At 33.9% G+C, this 19,436-nt stretch overlaps 1 protein-coding gene across 4 annotated transcripts in view; it reads right to left on the bottom strand.

Moving 5' to 3' along the window:
• Hem (Nck associated protein 1 Hem) overlaps positions 1-19,436 on the bottom strand; it is a 119,407-nt gene that overhangs the window by 90,841 nt on the left and 9,130 nt on the right. For all 4 annotated transcript variants that reach the window (XM_089233000.1, XM_089232997.1, XM_089232998.1 and 1 more), the window contains exons 4-7: positions 13,638-13,694; positions 10,734-10,876; positions 9,462-9,552; positions 1,194-1,331 (exon numbers count right to left, since the gene is read on the bottom strand). In XM_089233000.1, the coding sequence (XP_089089126.1) occupies positions 1,194-1,331; positions 9,462-9,552; positions 10,734-10,876; positions 13,638-13,694 (429 nt within the window). The remainder of the gene's footprint in view (positions 1-1,193; positions 1,332-9,461; positions 9,553-10,733; positions 10,877-13,637; positions 13,695-19,436) is intronic.

The following is a 19,436-nucleotide window of genomic DNA, read 5'->3' as shown; positions in this document are numbered from 1 at the left end:
TACGCAGTGGTTTTGATACTTACTCTATTGTCTCCAAGCTCCTAGAATTTTCTGGCATTTGAAGTCTGTCAAATTGGATTATTAACTCATATCTTCAAAACAATTCCTACTACTACTGTCGCAAGTAACTAAATTTTCTTCACCCCAAAGTTACATGATAGGTAGAATTGATAACAATTACGTAAGTTGTGGTATGATATTTTACATACAAACACATAAATATTAATTGAGACCAAAATTTAGGAAGAACACTTTTTTTTTTTCTTCTTACTATAGATGTACCCCACTATGGTACTTCCCTATGGCTTCATAAGATTTAACTTTTTTTGTGACTGCAATCTGGTCTGTAAAAAATATGGTACAGTATGCCCTCAGTATTTGCAGATTCCATATTCGCAGGACAACTGTGTATTCTCTAAAATCTATACAAATGAAAGTCATGAATTAAATGCTTTTGAATGTTTTGGCCCATTGAAAGCAATAAGCTGCTTGTGGTTTTTATTCAAGAAAACAAGTTTCACTCTGAACTTGAAGAGTTATAGACCAGGTACATTGTCAATAATGAGCATCACATTGAACAAATTTTCTTTGACAATAATTATGACTTCATTAATGTAACACTGATGATGTTGGACTTCAGGAATGAAACTGGCCTTCTCTGCAAAAATTGATGATTTCATGCACAAGCCCTGTGATTCCATTTCAAAAATAACGGCAGTTATATTCTCTTTCAGTTTGATTCCTTCACATATGATATTTTGATCTAAATCAGAAATCAATGATGGAGTCACATGATATTCTGATCAAATAAAATAATTCTCACTTTGATTATCACTGTGCATAATCTCTACTATCTCTGCAATAATCTTGTGATTATGCTTTAATTTTAGAAATTCACATTTTTTTCACTGAAAATTGTGCAACTCTGAAATCGAGCAAGTTGGAGTAACGTAAGTTAGGGAATTACTGTAATATTGACAACAAAAAGATGTCACTGCTAGTTTGCTTATGGTGGAGTAATAGTGAATCTCATTATTCAATCAGGTGGTCATCTCATAAATTTGCAAGAGTGTAGCTACAATACTTTCAACCATCTAGTATAGAATTGCCAGTCAATATTTTCATGTCAAAATGTTGATATGAAAACATGTTGAGCTAAATATATGTAGATCAAATGTTAAAAAAAAACTTACTGTTTCTGTTTGAGCTGGATTTAACATTTGGGAAGGACTAGCTATCAAACTAAGCATCTGACTTTTTCTCCAATCTTCAACAGTCAAGTTTCTTCGTGGGAAAACTTGTTGTAAAGACATGAGGGCTTGGAAAAGAAGCTACAAAAATTTTATAAAAAAACAATCCAGTCAGAAAAAAGAAAAACACATGGCAAATAAAATGTGATTTAAATTTAGCTAGAGTCAGCCAAGGTAAATGGAAGCAAGGCTGCCGCGAACGATTTGGTGGATTTTTTAAATCTAACAAACAGGGCTAAGTTGGGTGGTATTGTTGACAGCCTTGGAGCCTTGATAGAAGTTGATTCGGCCTAGATAACAGCTGATAGTTAACAACAGACAAAATTCTGTTGCATGTTTCTTTTGTTTTTAAAGTTTTGCTTCCCCACCTGCTGCTACAAAAAGGTAAGGGTCAGATTACTGTTGTTATACGATTAGTATACAGTCACAACTTCAAGCAGTGTTGTTTTTTTTTTCATCTGAAGTCTTTCTGGTGACAAATCTATACTGTTTTCAATTACCCTGAAATGTTGAGAGTGTGGGGTAATTGAAAACAGTTTCTTTTGCTTTTTATTAACATTATTCTTACTATTTGATAGCTTAGCTTGGATTAAGGAAATGAAAAATTTCAACATAATCAGTGGTTTTACTGAGACTGGGATTTTCCCTCTTGATTCTAAAAAATTCCAGACCACCTTTTTAATCCAGTCAATATGGTACGTTACAGGAAAAGATCTGAAATTCAGCAAAAAATGTTGGAGAAAGCAATGCCTTGAAGGAGATTCCAATGGGAATGCTGATTTAAACGACTGTGGAAATATAGGACTACCTGAAGATTTGTTTCGCGATTCTTATATCTACTGAAGAAGCTGATGCCGAAGATTGTGCTTTAGATCTCAGTATAAGTCAACCCTCAACGTCTACCTCTGATTTGAGCTGTGAAACTCCTAAAGTGACATATTGTTCAAATTTCTCACAAAATATTCTGGCCAAATGCAGTGTTGCCACAAAGAAAAGCCTTATTAGAGGGCAAAGCATAAGGCTCAAAGGTCATATATATGGAGAAGTTCTGATGTCCAAAGAAGTTTTAGAAAAGCTGAAAACCACCGAAGATGCTAAGGCGAGCAAGAGGAAAAGAAGCGATAAGACACCTATAAAGCAAAATGTTGAAGACGAAAAAAAAAGATGAATACCCTACCCTGGAAGAAGAGAGTGATGAACTCTCATTGACCAAGAATCAAGAATACTGGAAGAGGATTCTGAAGATGCCGACATGGGACTTTCTTTTTTCTTTGACAACTAGAAATGGATGTCTGTGAAGAGATTGAATATATATATAGAACCTTTGATTGAAGCGCTGTCTGCTGATATTTATGTATTAGTCAATATTATAGGAGGCACTCAGAAAAAGACACACTATTCTTACATTTGCAAAGCAGATACAGTTTTTGATGAGTAGGAAGTAACAGAAATGAAAAGAATTGACAGCATGAAGAACAAATTTGTATTGGTGGAAAATGATAAGTTTTCGATTAATAAAGACAGGGTGAAAGCCATTCTTCCATTCCCAACTATGCTGAAAGAATGAAGAAAAACTATTTATTCTTTTCCAGGTCATATAAACGTTAGAGGGAATTGAATTTTATGTCTACAGTACATAATTTTTTCTGTTTTTTAGCAAGAATCTGTCTGAATTTCTGTCAGATGAATTTTTTTTTTTTTCAATTTATTTATTTTTATTTTTTTTTATAGTACCTACCTATTTCTATTTTTCAAATATTTATGTTAAAACTTTAGCTGGAATTTGCTTCATGTTTTAATAAACTACATTTATTGACTACAGTGTGCTTTTTTTTCAAATTATTTTTCTTATCTCTGTCAATACGGGAAATTGGAAATACGACCTAGGGGTAATTGTAAACATAGATTGACAGAGTCGAAGTTACTGTACTTCAATATTGGAGAAAATTTAGAGTTTTAGACTGATTTTATTTCATGTTCAGGCTAGAATGCAACTGAAATGCGTGTTTTCAATTACCCAAAAATTTTGGACACAGCAGGGGTAATTCAAAACAGGCTTAGATGGCTTAAAATCAACTTACTAACTTTGGTTACCTCATAGTAGTTTCTAAACAAGCACAGAATAGGTATAATCCTTGAAAAGAAGCAAATTTTCATTTACAGCAGATTAATTACCTGTTGTGTTTGAACTAACCAAAAATTGTTTCCAATTACCCCACCTGACCCTATGCAATTAAAGAAACAGCTTTCTCATAACATACTTTTCTACTTCCAGAAAAATTGTAAAAATGTGATATTTTTGAATACTGGTGGTACACAAGTAAGAAAAGTTTCACAAAGACGCAATATATGTGAAAATGTGTGATGCAGGTTTTTCTCCAGATTTCATGAAAAATACTGTTACTTATTTTGGGATAAAATTTAAGATAGTTCAGAAAAATAACATGAACTGAAAATATTTTTTAACATTTTTCAATGTAAGCTCCAATAGAATTATACATTTGATACATCAATTAACTCTTACTATATGCCAGATATCCCAGATCTGAGTTATATATTACCCATAAAATGCTATTTTATCATAATTTACTTTGGTTTGCATTTAAGACCTCTATTGAATCATGTCTTCATATACGGATTTCTAGCTTTTATATTAAGAAGGCATAATTAAAATGCCACAATTCAATTGAAAAGCCAACAATATGCCCATAAATTAAAGCTAAGAGATATCAATAGATTTGAATGACAATAAAAAATTTATGATTCAGAGATTTTGTATTTATGGAAAAACTTTGCAAACCACACTTAAGAATAAATTATAATGAGATATTAGAAAAATTCGCATGGAATACAAAAATATAAAACTGCCAACCATTTTTAAGAAAGTAACAGCAAAGAAAATTCAAGCTAAAGTTAAATATGTCTAATACTTGAGATTAATTCACTTTGTCTGATATGATCAAAAATATGCAGTTTGGCACCAGATCAACACCAGTTTGATTCAACCAGATCTAATAATGTACCACAAGGTTTTCTCCCAGGCAATTATTCTCCCTCTCTTTTTAAAGTATCAATGATAAAACATTGATGCTTACTTTTGTCAACAGACTACACTAGAAAGCATGAGTGGAAAGCAACTGGATTCAAGTGAGAAGACTAGGATGACCAAAAATAAAACTACAAACTTATTTCAGATAATTTGATAAATGAATGGAGATTTCAACATGTAATTTTATCTCAGAGAATTTTTTTACAGGCTTATTTTTTTTACTATTTTTTACCAACACAAAAGATTCTGAGGAACATGAACAGTTTGGTAAAATCCTCGTCTTTACCTGAGAATGAGAAAAAAGGTATCTGTAGAACAGAAGCACTTTCTCCTCATATTTATGGTTTGTCAAAAATACATAAAGAATTGGTTCCTTTGCAGCCGATTGTGAGTTCCATTGGATCTCCCACCTATAATCTAGCCAAGTTTTTAACCACCATCTTGCAGCCGCACATAGGAAAAACAAGCACATTTGTGAAAGATTCTGGTCACTTCGTCGAAAAAATAAAAGATATCAACTTGCAACCTGATGATATACTGGTGAGTTTCGATATCGTATCATTGTTCACGAAGGTGCCACTGAGGAACGTCTTAGCACTACTTGATGAAATATTCCAAAAAGATATAGTAGGCCTTTTAAAGCTTTGCCTTACTACAACCTATTTCACCTGGAACAACATCATCTATGAACAGACGAATGGAGTAGCTATGGGAAGCCCTTTGAGCCCGGTAGTTGCCAACTTCTTTATGGAAAAATTCAAGGAGCAGGCAGTAACAACAGCGCAAGAATTAGCAAAGTCATGAAAAAACATCATATAAAGACCATTTTCAAACCAACCAGAAAAATATGTGAAATGTTGCAATCAGCAAAAGACCACCAAGACCCTCTATCAACACCAGGGATCTACCGAATACCGTGCACCTGTGGTCAGGTATATATTGGAAGCACAAAAAGATCTGTGACCACGAGAATAAAAGAGCACGAACGATGCTGCAGAATGGGCCAAACGGAAAAGTCGATGGTGGCAGAGCATGCGCTTAACGACAACCACAGTGTACAGTTCAGCAAAACACAGGTAATAGCTAATGTTGACCACTTCTTTCCACGAATCTACAGAGAGGCTATAGAAATATACAAGCACAAAAACAGCTATAATAGAAGAGAAGAAACTTTGCAATTGAGCAGATCCTGGACACCAGCTCTCAGAAGAACAAGAACCTTCCCCTTCAAGATCCAGCAACAGAATGATGACAACAGCCAATCAGATAACTCTACATGTCTCGGCTAATCAGGTTCTACCAGCTTAAAACTGTTTTCAATACGCTGCCAGCCATAGAATCAACTGACCAATCGCAAAACAATAGTGTAGGTCAAGCCACTCATGTACATAAATACAACCTGAGACTCCGGAAAACTTGACTTTGATCCAATATATCTATTCTCCTGATGATGCCAACCACTAGTGTTGGGGAAACGTTGAGAACTAACTCAAACGGACGACGGTCTTCGAACCCGAAAAAGCAATTTTCATCAAATGATGGCCGCGAAAACCTTATCAACTACTTGGATCCGGGTTCTTTTCAAAAGATATTGGAAGGAGCAATTCATGCCAGATGGCAGCAAAGTGGTGTCAGAGAGCTTTTAAAACCTCCTCTGCAGTGCTTTAAATGTTGAAAACATGAACACCTTGCAAGAAACTGCACATGAGAATTGTATAAAAAATTTGACAATAAGTCACAAGCTGGTGCCATGTCCCAATAGAGTTTGTTGCAATAATTGTGACGAATACAACAAATTGCAAAAAGAGAAAATCCTGACAGATATCATGTGCACCAATACAAAGTGCAAGATGGTGCAGCAAGAAATTACAAGGCTAAAAAGTAGCAAGGGCTATTAAATACAAGTTTCAGGGTAAAGATTTGAAGGAACGTTAAGCTTTTAGGTCATTGTAAATATGTTTGTCACGATTTAACTGAGCACTTAATGCTCAAAATCTGTAAACAAAATTGTTGCATCGGTTCTGTGAGCGCTGTAAAAATATAACATTCCATGAACATTCGAATTAAAATTCCTCCCAGTCAGTGGACAAGAGGGGTTAACTCGAGTATTGCAAAAGTTGTACTACCGGGTAAAGATCATATCAAAATGATATAAAATAAAGGTTTGAGTTTTGGACTTCAGTTGAGGTTCCATCATTAGTGCAAATTACACTCATGACTCCAAGGAAATTTTTTACTTTTGCCAATATTTTGATTTTAAAATCTCAAGTTGCAATTTCCCCCACCTCTTGTGCTGAGTAGATTCCTCTTCCACGTCGACCAAACAATTTGTTGCGGAGTGCCTCTAGGGGCAGATCGGGGGTAGCATAGATGCATATCTCCACCACACCTGCACTCTTCTAATGTATACACTTTCAAAAAATCAAGTCTCTCTTCATAGCTTAAGCCCTGTGTGCCATCAAAAGCATGCATGGCTCTTCTCCGACCCTCTTGAACAAGTCAATATCTCTCTAAGTATGGTCTCCCAAACCTTATAGCAATCCAAGATGAACTAAGCCTCGGAAAAGTGGAAGGTTCACTTTAGGAAAATGCGAAGAGACCTTTTTAAGAATGAAAAACCAAGCATTCTGTATTTTTTTTAACCACTAATGAATAATGTTCAGTAAACCTAAGCTACTCGTTAATGAGGATTCCCAAATAAGTGATCCTAGTTGCATCCAGAATGACACCACATTCAACTCGTAAGTGAAATGTGGATTGTTTGAACCAAAATGAGCAACCATGCACTTGTAAATGCTAAAAAGCGCATGGTACAATTATATTGAAGTTCTTCTGGAGCCTCTTCCTTTTGCTACGATTCCCGACTACCCTTATAATCTTCACATCTGCAAATTTTCTCACAATCCAATCGATACCCTGATCAAGCTTATTGATAAAAATTGAAAAAAGAATGGGACCAACAACCAAAGGACATTTCCTTGAGGGCCTCCACTTTAAACACTGTACTTAAGCATTGTGTGTACCCTACATACAGTGATGTCTCAGCTAATGAATGCCTGAGCTTTTGAAATTTTTGCCTAACAAAAATTTTTCTTGCAGCCTTGACCTTGACTAACAAATACAGATTAGTTAGCAATTTTTTTTTAATATGGATACAAGTGCTAACATAAAACAGCTGCATTGTGAGCTAAATTTTTTCTCTAATTATCACAGTTATATACTCAAGCATGGCCAATTTATGTCATCTCTGAATTACTTATTGTCAGAAAGTGTTTGAACCATTTCATGTAAAATAGAGAAAATGCAAGGAAAAAAGAAAAGAAGTGTAGACATGAATGTTTTCAGTGCACAGGGTGAGACTCTGTTCATTTAAATCTTCTGTCAGTATGTCCTTTGTGTAAATTGTTTAATTTTGGGCAGTACCTGGAATGAACAGACAGTACTGAAAAATCATTTTGGCTAATGAATGTGAGATTCCAGAATGAATATTCTTCATTACCAAGGTATCACTGTATGGGTATTTCTCGCTTTATGCCATCTCACTTTACATGGTTTTGCCAAAACACAATTTTTAAAAGTCAATTTAAAAAAATCCCAAACTGATAAAATTTTAACTGGCAGTTTATTTTAATGAGCTTGTAAATTAAAGAAAATGACTAAATCTCATTTGGATTTGTGGATTTTGATGAAATAAATAAGAATGAAAAGCTCATATCCAACTCCAACAGAGCTCATTAATGAACATCTTTCAGAAATGTGAAAGAACATGAAAATGAAAGTCAGGAAACTTTAGTTGAGTAGCTCATCAAACAGCTTTCAACCCAACAAATGAATGATTTCATTTAAAACACAGTGGCAATGCTATCAGAAATTATCTTAATGAGACAACTTTCACATTTGCAAGAGATTCAGAACTCTCTGGGGCTCGCTACAAATATTTTAGAGAGACTAAGGCTTGTACCACACTGTAAAACTTGATAAATGCAACCAATAAACTCATTGGTTACATTTGCTCGAATGTAACCAATAAGCTTATTGGTTAAGAGAGATGAAGTCAGAAAGAAAAGTCATCTTGTCTCTGCCGGGACTCGAACCCAGGCCCTCTTGCATACCGGGCAAGCATGCTACCGTCTACACCACTGGAGACACGACCCTGCCTTCCTTATTTCACGCACTGTGGCGTGTTAGAGGCTACTAATGTCTCTACCTCAATGCCTCATGCCACAGTGCGTGAAATAAGGAAGGCAGGGTCGTGTCTCCAGCGGTGTAGATGTTTTTTTGATTACATGCTTGCCGGTATGCAAGAGGGCCTGGGTTCGAGTATCGGCGGAGACAAGACAGACTTTTCTTTCCGACTTCACCTTAGCATAATATCTAGAAAATAAAATGTTTCCTTATTGGTTAAATTCTCAAGTTTTATAAAAGAACTTTTATTGTGTAATACCAGCCTAAGAACGACGCCTATCAGTTGAATCTACATTATTTCATTAAAAAAGTTATCAACCTAACATCTGAGGAACTATAGAGCAGCAAGAGGATGACAGTCACACTCGTCAGAACCATTCTATTCCTCATCCGAATGAAAACTGACAGAGGTATTTTGTATTTATGAAATAAGTATGTTATTAATTCACTCATACAGTGTAAATTTGTGAAGTTGAAATAACTAATTCAGAGAATGTTTTGCTGAATGGTTTTTTTTTTTCATCCTTCTGAATATAGCCCCCTTATCTTACTCAGGCTGAACTCAATGGACTTCATGTGTGATTTTCTCTTAAACGATTTTGTGAAACTAATTAATTGTATAAAGCAAAGACCACTTGCATTTATAATGATACAAGTTTTGTGGCACATATTCCATGAAATATGGAATTTTTTCTTACAGGAGAAAAAAGAAATATGAATTCTTTTCTTCTTATTCCAAACAGCCAGACACTTGGGTGAAGAAAATGTTTTCTGAAACACCAGGATAGTCAGAAGTTTGAAGATTCCAGACAAAACTCAAAATTATTTAGAGGGTATCAGATGGCATTTGAATAAGAAATTTTAAGAGGCCCAAAAAACAAATGAGAAATAGACCTCATCAGAATTTTTGAAAATTCAAGAAATAGAAACTTTATTGTTAGAGAAATTACATGGTTCCAACTTTGTTGCATACATACTTTTGAGTGAGGAATAAATTCTTCTGATAATTTTTTTAAGGGTGGGTCATAGTCCATAATCATTTGACCCAGTCTTGGAAAACTTGTGTCACTACAATAAGAAAAATAAAAATAGACATTAACATATAAAACATTCAGCAATTTATCCTCCAGTATCTGATAATTTTTTTGTAAATAATAGTGGGAAAAGTTTACTCATTACTTAGACTTAAAACAAATTTTATGGAAAAAAAATTAAGATAATAAAAAAACTTCAGGAAAACGGAACATTTAATGGCTCTAGTAAGGCAAAGGAGGATAAAAATATGCACCTGGTAGATTTTTCACAATAAAAATGGAGCTTGAGATAAAGTCTCAAAAATTTTACGACACATATCAAATGAGAGGTGAGAATTTAAAAGCAGTAGTTTTATAAACAAACGATTCATAATTTTTTTTAAAAATGAAGAATGCATGCTCTTTCCGCCATGTCAGGCAAGAGTACGCACCAAAAAATTTTATAACAGTTTCAAATGAATGTCCTTGAACATAACTAGAACATTCCCCATGCCACTACAATCCTTACATATTTCATGCTGAAAAGGCAATCTTCATCATAATGATTGTTCACAGGTTTGGGCAGATGGAATTCTCGTTTCATGGTTGAACTTGTTGAATCATTTTTTCTATGATGTTTAGAACATTTTTTCTCTGATTTCAGGGACTTTTCAATGTAATCATTCATTTTCTTCCTTTTATGAGCTTGACTGGCCTTTGGTTTCTGTAATTCCGGATTTCCCTTCACTTTAACAGAGAACGCTCGCATCACCATTACATGTGTACTCTTAGCTGCCCCTGTATGTGTGTGTATTGCTTTTTTAAATCACTTGTAGATAATAGCACCCTAAGATAGTTGAATTCTAACAAGATTGCTTCGCAGAAAAATTACATACTAATACAAAAAAAAAACAAAAAAAAACCACATTTAACGTAATAAGTTAGAGACAAAGAATGTTATCAATATTTAGTATGAATTTTTGTATTATTTATTGGGTTGGGAGATGCAGCATTTTCACTAGCATGAAATCTGAAGTATTCTTCCTGGAAGAAAAAGATGTGAAGTTGCATGTGGTTTAGTGATTTCCACTGTGACAGTCATAATGCTAATCAGAGAAATTTTAAAAACTGCTTAAAGGATTAAGGAGGAAACATTTTTGTACCACAAGTAGGCAGAAACAATTTCAATGTACAAAATAATTAAATGAAAACTAAATAATGACTCAACAAAATCACCTATGTCCATGAGTCATCTCATGAGCTGTATTGAACAAGCCTAGTACAGCTTTCCTGTCCTCAACTCTTGATAGAAGAATCATCAAAGACATATATGTAATTATTAAATCCAGATAGTTTCTAGTCAAATCAAAATTTATAGTCTGAAATAGAAAGGAAAACAATATCATTTTGTCAGAAAAATATTTTTCATCATACAAATCAAACATTATTGCATATTACAAACTCAAGATAGCAGCACATGTAGAAATATGGTTATTATGACAATCCGGAAAATTTCATAGTAATAAATATTTGCATTCATTTTGAATGTTTGGGGGGGGGGGTTAATTAACAGATGCTTCTTTTCACACACTTGCTGGGAAGAAAATGTGAAGATTTTCTTCAAAAAGTGTGAATTATTTAAAACTAATTATTATAAAAAAAGTTAATTTTTTTTATTTACAATCAATTGTGTGACCATTTGGGTGAATGATGCAGTGCCAATATACATATTAATCTAGTTTATTTAAAACAATCTCAATAGACCCACTTTCAACACTGCCATTGTGATTGGCTCAGTTAGTACTTACTACTCATCACCACTACACTTTCAGCACAATTCAGACAGAAGAATGAATATACAGAAAAATTATTTTAAATGCACATGAGCATTAAATCAGTACCCACAATTTTTACTTCACATTTTAAATGTCTTTTTCCTTTCAAAGTCAGTCACTTTCTACAACCTCTGACAATAAAGTTCAATGAATGAAGTCAGAACGCCCGATCTGGCAACACTGGAGAAGCAAAACGCTGCACATGCGTAGCGGCAGGTGTTGACCACCTGCCGCTATCGTTGTTCAGTTGAGCGTCGTTTGTGTTCCGTGAAAGACTTGTTTTACAAAGTGCTTGTTTAGTGCGTTGGTTCTTAACTGAGAACAGGAAAATGAACAAACAAAAGATCAATTTAAAGTTTTGTTTGAAGCTTGGCAAGACACCGAAAGAAACTCACGCGATGCTGAAACGAAACAGCAAAGCATGGAATGGCATTCTCCTGCATCACCTCATCAGAAAAAGGTCAGAGCAGAAAAATCACACATCAAAACGATGCTAATCACCTTTTTTGATAGTCAAAGCATTATCCACAAGGAATTTCTACCTGAGGGAACGACAATGAATGCTGTAAGGTGCATTGAAATTTTGACCTGTTTCATGAAACGTCTACACAGGGTACAACCTCAGTATGCACAACAAGGTTCATGGTTTCTTGTTCACAACAATGCTCGCCCTCATCGAGCCAATATCGTCAAATAGTTCCTGGCAAAAAAGGGGATGGTGCAAATTGAACATCCACCATACTCGCCAGATCTCAATCCTCCAGACTTCTTCCTATTCCCACGACTCAAACTTGCTTTGAAAAGAAAGAGATTTGATGATATTCCTGACATCCAACGAAACGTGACAAGGCTTTTGAACTCCATCCCAAAAGAAGACGTCTTGCAAAGTTTCCAGGACATGTATAGGAGATCTCAGCGGTGCATAGCAATGGGAGGTGACTATTTCGAAGGACAGTAAGGTAACTTTTGTTAACATTTCATCTACGTTAATGTTACAGGACTATTCACCGAACTTTATTGTCAGAGGTTGCATCTCCAGCTATAAAAAATCCTCATGGATGTCACATATTTCTAAAATACAGCACCCCCATTAAAAGTGCAATTACAAAAACTAAAAACTGTATATACATGATAAAATGTAATATACTGTCCATAAAAAATATTTATGATCGTCTTGTGTAAGTATGGGTAGCTTCTGAATTTACTCCAATATGTTTATCGTATTTCTTTTTAAACTTGTCAATTGTGTTAGAATTCATGACCCCTGAAGGTAAGCTATTCCATTTATTAACAACCCTATTAGAGAAAAATTGTCCCTTACCAATTGATACTGATGTCCCTTGTAAATGCAGTCGATTGATTGTGTATTAATAATTCATGGTCTATCCTATCCATCCTGTTGAAAATTTTAACCACTTTGATCATATCCCCCCGACACCTGCACTGTAACATGACTTACAATGTAAACATATTCAAGAAAAAAATCAAGTCTCTGTTTATAGCGCAAGAATTGTGTACCAACATGAGTGCACATAATAGTTCTCTGCACTCCCTTAACCAAGTCTAAGTCCCTCTGTAGGTAGTCATAACAGACTTCTCATAACCCTAGCTCAGTGACAATAAAGCCTAACACCTTAGACAGTGTAGGTTGTTTGGGGGTGTGTGAAAATTTTTCTCTTTATCTGATACTACACGTTGAGATGAAGATTAAACTGTAAGATAAAACTATCTTACAAAATTCTAATTTAGAATGGTGATTCACACAAAATTGTGCAATAAAATCCAATTATTGGCATGGTATATATAGACCCCAGGTTGATAAGATACTCGCATAAAGTAGTGAAGGATGTTTAGAGGTGCTGCGAGTTCAATACCCGATTTATCCTTGTCAGAAACTTTCCTGACGCAGAGGTACGATAGAAACAGTGACAACATGACCACAGAAAATGATTACTACAGCAGGGAGTCCCACACTGAGGATATAACGCATCAATCTCTCAGAGAGAATAAAAAAGATGCCATTCAGAATTGGCAATAAATGGTAGGTCCTGGTCTAATTAGCCCTCGTGTGCAGAAAATGACTGTGGTGTGACAAAAAATGATGAACTGATCAAAATCCAATTATTTTACAAATCCAAATATCTTATTGCATGTTGTTAATGGAACACTTTTTATTTTTTTTGAATGAATTTCTGAATGCATGCAAAATTCATGAAAATATTGATAAAGATACAGATAGCCACAAATTTGTGGGCATGCATGTAAGAAGAAAAAAAAACAAATTTACTCTAAAAATTATACTTACAATGTCCAGCTGAAGTTGACATGCATCCATTGTCGTTAATAATTCACACACATGATCCTGATAAATAAAAAAAGGTTAGCAATTAATTGAGAATTCAAAATTATACAAGTGCTTTAAAAGTGGAATCAGAGGCTACCATACAGAAAAAGTATTATTCAGATTAGAAAATTTTCAAACAAAACAAAAATGGATTACAGCATTATAAACATCCTCATCATTCAATGATTTATTGGTAAATAGTAGTCCAGTTGACAATCAATTCTACAAATCTGTACAGACTTGAATAGCTAGTTAGTAAAATTCAAAGTTCATAAATGGGAAAGACGTTTAAACTAATGGTATATTGTTTGGAACCAGAAGACTGGTTCATAAAAACATGAAGTTCGTATAATTGAGCATTGACTGTAGTTTAAATGATGAAACTTGAATAAATACGATACATCATAAAATCACAAACCAAACAGCTTCTACAATAAAAGAGCAGTGTATATATACCCCATGTCCAAAAATACATCTAAGCATGCTAATTGCATTCTTATCTTGTTTGAACATGAAGCAGCTGAAATTCCTTGTTATGAATGTAATTAATTAAGACATTCATTAAGAAGGCATGTCTATTCACTGACAGTACTTTTTAAGTTTATAAAACTGGCAGTATCATAATCGACAGTGTTTTTAAGGAATTCACAGAAATGCTCATACCACTAAATATGTCAGCAGTTTCTGATAGTAATCAAAGGGATATGTACAATGAAATTCTCAGGGCTCAGCACGGATCATGGCCTCAAAATTAGTAAAAATAGTGACCAAAATATTTTTAAAAAGTGACCAAATGGACAATGAATTTTGATTACCAGCAAATTGAGTAAACCGTTTTTACTAAACTTTGCATTTCAATGGAACTCTTCCAAATTGCTTTTTTTTACATAATAGTGTGAAATAATTAAATCAAACTCAAACCCATTCTGCTAATCAGAAAAGTTTTGAATAACTTAGCAAATTTATCAAAGAAGAGTTGATCAACTTTGCCCAAGAATATTAAGAAGACACCAACGAATAAGGCAAATACACGAAAATAAAAAGTCCTAATGCATTTCAACACCAATGGGTGCCGTCTTCAGAGGAAAATTTAACCACTAGTCACGCTGACCGAGTTTCCCACTTGGGGGAAACCAAATCTTAACGCTCGGTTGCTCAGTGGAAGAAGTATGTCTGTTCACTTCAAACGTCGTGGTCAGAATGAAGCTGTGAGCCTGCGTGAGATACGAATGCAGCGTCCTGATTGGACACTTGCGGAATAGTGCTATCCGATTGGTCTATTCGAATTTTCTTATGATTCCCGCTCGAAATGAATTTAAGCCATGGTGTTGCGATCGGGGGTGTAGATTTATTATTGTTAACTAGTGTATTTTTGAAGGCCCAAATATATGTGCCTTCGTAGAAATCTAAATCAACTGTGGACTTGACTTTGTGAAAAACTCTCGCTTCTTGAAATTTGAATCTCTGGCTTTCTTGCCAACAGTGAGCAGCGATGGTCGATTTTTCACATTCCTGATTCTTAACACAGAGAGCGTGTTCATTTAATCTTGCTTTTATGGTGTCTGTCATTTATAACCAAGAGAGCAATCACCACATGGAATGTAATAAATGCCCCATTGTTTATTCTGCGGTGTAGCATCTTTAGGGGGCATGAAACCAAAGTTTTTAATGGGCACTTCTACGGTTGTTAGATTCAAGTTTTTAAGAATCGGTTTGATCTTCAGTGAGAGTATTGGAAATAAAATATTAAAAAAATACACTAGTTAACAATAATAAATCTACATCCCCGATCGCAACACCATGGCTTAAATTCATTTCGAGCGGGAATTATAAGAAAATTTGAATAGACCAATCGGATAGCACTATTCCGCAAGTGTCCAATCAGGACGCTGCATTAGTATCTCACGCAGGCTCACAGCTTCATTCTGACCACAACGTTTGAAGTGAACAGACGTACTTCTTCCACTGAGCAACCGAGCGTTAAGATTTGGTATTCAACCCAAGTGGGAAACTAGGTCAGCGTGACTAGTGGTTAAATTTTCCTCTGAAGACGGCACCCATTGGCACCCAAAGGACTTTTTATTTTCGTGTATTTGCCTTATTCGTTGGTGTCTTCTTAAAACAAATTTATCAACTACTATGTGAGAGAGAGTAAGTATAATTGGGACGTAATTAATTAAAAAAAACCAATGAAATAACACAGTGTGATGGAGAGAATTTGTTCCATGCACATTCTAGTGGATTTTTCATTCATGTTATGCTATGAATGACAGTATACAAAATATAATCAATTTTTTTTTTTTAACCTAGTACAAATTTTATTTATATACCTAGGTTTGTATAATATGTTCAGACAGGTGTTTTTTTAACTCTTTGAGCCATTACAGCACAATTAAAAGAAGCAAGAGCAGCAAATAATTCTTCTATTCACTGTTTGATCATCTCCAATTCTGTATCCCAAATTGGCTGTATATTCAACAATGACATCAGAATCTTTTAATGAACTGTTTAAACATAATCAGCAAAAAAATATTTCATGATTTTAAGTGTTTCAATCCAGACTATCACTGCTAAACCATCTTTTGGAAATGCAGAGTTTTGAAGTAAATTTTCAAGACAAAATGGTAGAAAATACATTGATTTTGTCACACACACAAGCAAAGTTTACTGTATATATATGTTGAGCATTCAAAAAGTAATGAGGATATTTTTTGAATGTTTAACATAATAATGTTGATAGTATCAGCACAACAGATATATTCAACACTTATTAGCCATCTGCTGTTGAACATCAAGAATATTTTCATAAGAGCTGCATATGAATGACAACAATCCAATTATTTTTTTATTGACTTTTTTTTATACACAGAATAGTCCTTTCAACCTCAAATAAAGTGAAGGAAGTTACAAATGTGCAACTTAGATAACACTAAAGTAAAATGACAAGAGCGAAAAAAAATTTAGTTTAGAAATTAAAAATTCTAAAAAATACTTTCTTTTGGATCAATTTTAAAGAGAATGTGTGAAATGCTTCACTACACAAATGCCTAATTTTGAACACAAAATTGGGAACAGCTCAATACTTTATGACAATCAATTTTGGGCAAGGAAAGTTTTTGTCATGATGTTATAAATTGCTAAAGCCTTTCATTCGTAGACAAAAAAGCATGACTGCAGGGGTGGAAAATGAAAATTCAATTTTCGTAGCAGCATTTATCAGTTCTGTAGCACTAAAATTTTGACTGTAAATAAAATGCAGTTTTTATATACACATATGCAGTATATAGCATACACAGAATTACTTTTTACTTCAAAAAGCAGTGTTATCTCAGCTGAGAAGGGGGTATCTCCTCCCCCCAAGGCACAAAATAGATAAAACTTTTCTCTAGAAAAAATTACATTTTTTAAATTTTTATATTATAAAAAAATTTAGTGATACTTCTTGATATATTTATACATTTTTACATTATAACATTTCCTTCTCCCATGCAAAGAAATTGTATTCAGCAGGATAATAGTATTAATGCTATGGGAGGAGACTAAGGCTAAAAAAAATGAAGTTGTTTTGCTAAAGACTAATAGCTTTTACATAGGATTTGTGGGCTAACAAATGATTTTAAGCAAACTCAATGAGTTTTTATAGATGGACCTATACTTTCTATACGTAAACACATGCATTCCTTGCTTAACACGATTAATTGGTTCCACAAAATAATTGTGTAACGTAAATTTAACATGGATAAGATAGGGATTTTCTTCAGAGGGATAAGAAAAAAATAAATCAAACTTCCAGCAGCAAACCTATAAATAAATCTTGTCAATTTAGGCTATGTGAATAAATTTAATTAATATTTTTTACTTCTGTCTTCACTATTTCATATTAATTCTAGTGAATGTGGATGTTTTCTTTCCTGAAGAGCCTGATACGATAGGCTGATAAATATTTTAATGAAAGCAATCTAGCTTCAGCTGACAAGCAGGATTCTTCATCTTTTTATAGAAACTTCAGAAGCAAAGCTAAATTAAGAAATTATATTCAGCTGGTATATAATACAGTGAACTTCATATCATTATAGATGAACTAAACTAATATATTAACACTATGGAAAGTGCACCAAGACAAACAAGTAATATATTGTTATCATCATCAGACATTTTCATTTTCAATCCACTGCTGGATCTAGATCTCCTCTAAATTTTTCCATTTTACTGATTCTCTTGCCATCCAATACTGTTATATATAGATAGTGATTACCGTTGTAATGGGTATCATTATATGAAGTTTTTTCTGATCACATGATATTTTCCTCCTTCAGCAAAAGGTTTGAGGGACATACAAATTGTATCCAAGGTAACTGACGGTATGTAACTAGTAGAGACTTCCTCGGACACTCGTTGAGTAAAAGAATCTGACCTATGAAATGTATAAATAATTTTTTTTTTCTTTATGATGGATGCTAGATATTAGGAAGGCTTTAGTTCAAGGGTAGGATCACTATCTCCTACCAATCTCTGTTTTTGCGTCAAAAATGCTTCAATGAAAACTACAAAATTTCAATCTATGGGCCATTATGGATTGTTAAAATCTTTAACTATATGGAGATTGAAGCAGTGGAACATCAAAGATAATACAGGAACTTAAATTTTTAATTTTATCTTGATTAAATATGAATAAAGTTTAAATCAATGTTATTGCACAGATATCTAATTCAAAGATAGGTCAGTGTAACATATTATTTTGCACTTATTTTTCTCAGCTTCTTATCTATCTCTAAGTAAATTCAAGATTTTGAAAACAAAGAATTTTATTCACTTTTCAAACTTATTGATGTGGCTGACAACTCTCCCCAAATTTCTATATTTCCACTGTAAAATCACATCACTCTTAACATTAATTTCTATGACAATCGTACTGTGCTTGTCTCTCTAATTCAGTGTTTCACAACTTTTTTGACTGGCTGAGCTTTTTAGTGCATAATTTCTATGGGGGGAACCCTGTAGGCCTCTTTTTTAATTTATGAATAAAATTTAATGATTAATTTTATTTTCCTCAAGTGGCCACTTGGGCTCAGTGGAGCACTGGTTGAGAACCACTGCTCACAACAGAAGTGATGCTGATGATTATTATGTCTATGCGAAAAGCCTTCGCGAAAAAAAGGATTTTCACTGCATTGATTTTTATACAAAAAAAAACCAAGACTAAAAAGATAAGGCTGTTTTGCTAAAGGATATATATAAGTGGAATTTTCTGGTTTAAAAATGACTTTTTAGCAAACCCACTTTTCAGCAAAAACTCAACAGATTTTTGTAGGTGGGCCTGTATGTTAGGGGATAATATTCTATTCTCCTATGCAAAGAAATTTTTATCTAGCTCTCTCTCTATGTATATATATATATATATATATATAAAATATTAATTTTTCTATTTAAAAAAATGAAGACTATGTCTTTCTAATGATAAATATGTGTTGGATTTCTGGGATAATAAATTCTAACAAAAATTGACAAACTTTGTTAAAAAAATCTTTTTTTGCAAAAAACCCACTTTCGAGCAAAAACCTGGCAGGTTTTTCTGGGCTGGGCCTACTTTGCCAACCCTGCTTTGCCTGCATAAGTAGTCACCAATTTACCTCTCTACATTGTATGCAACATTTTTTTTACAAAAGTCCCTTCAGCGCTTTTACTTTTTTTTAGAAAAGAAAGATGACATCTGCCAAAATAATAAAGGATTGCTGAGGGTTTAAACTCCTAACCAAATAG

This window comes from Pholcus phalangioides, unplaced genomic scaffold (assembly GCF_987345545.1).
Source record: "Pholcus phalangioides strain wild (caught in Gottingen) unplaced genomic scaffold, Ppha-v1.0 ptg000007l_1, whole genome shotgun sequence".
NCBI lineage: Eukaryota > Metazoa > Arthropoda > Arachnida > Araneae > Pholcidae > Pholcus > Pholcus phalangioides.
This window is presented reverse-complemented; position numbering and strand designations above follow the sequence as displayed.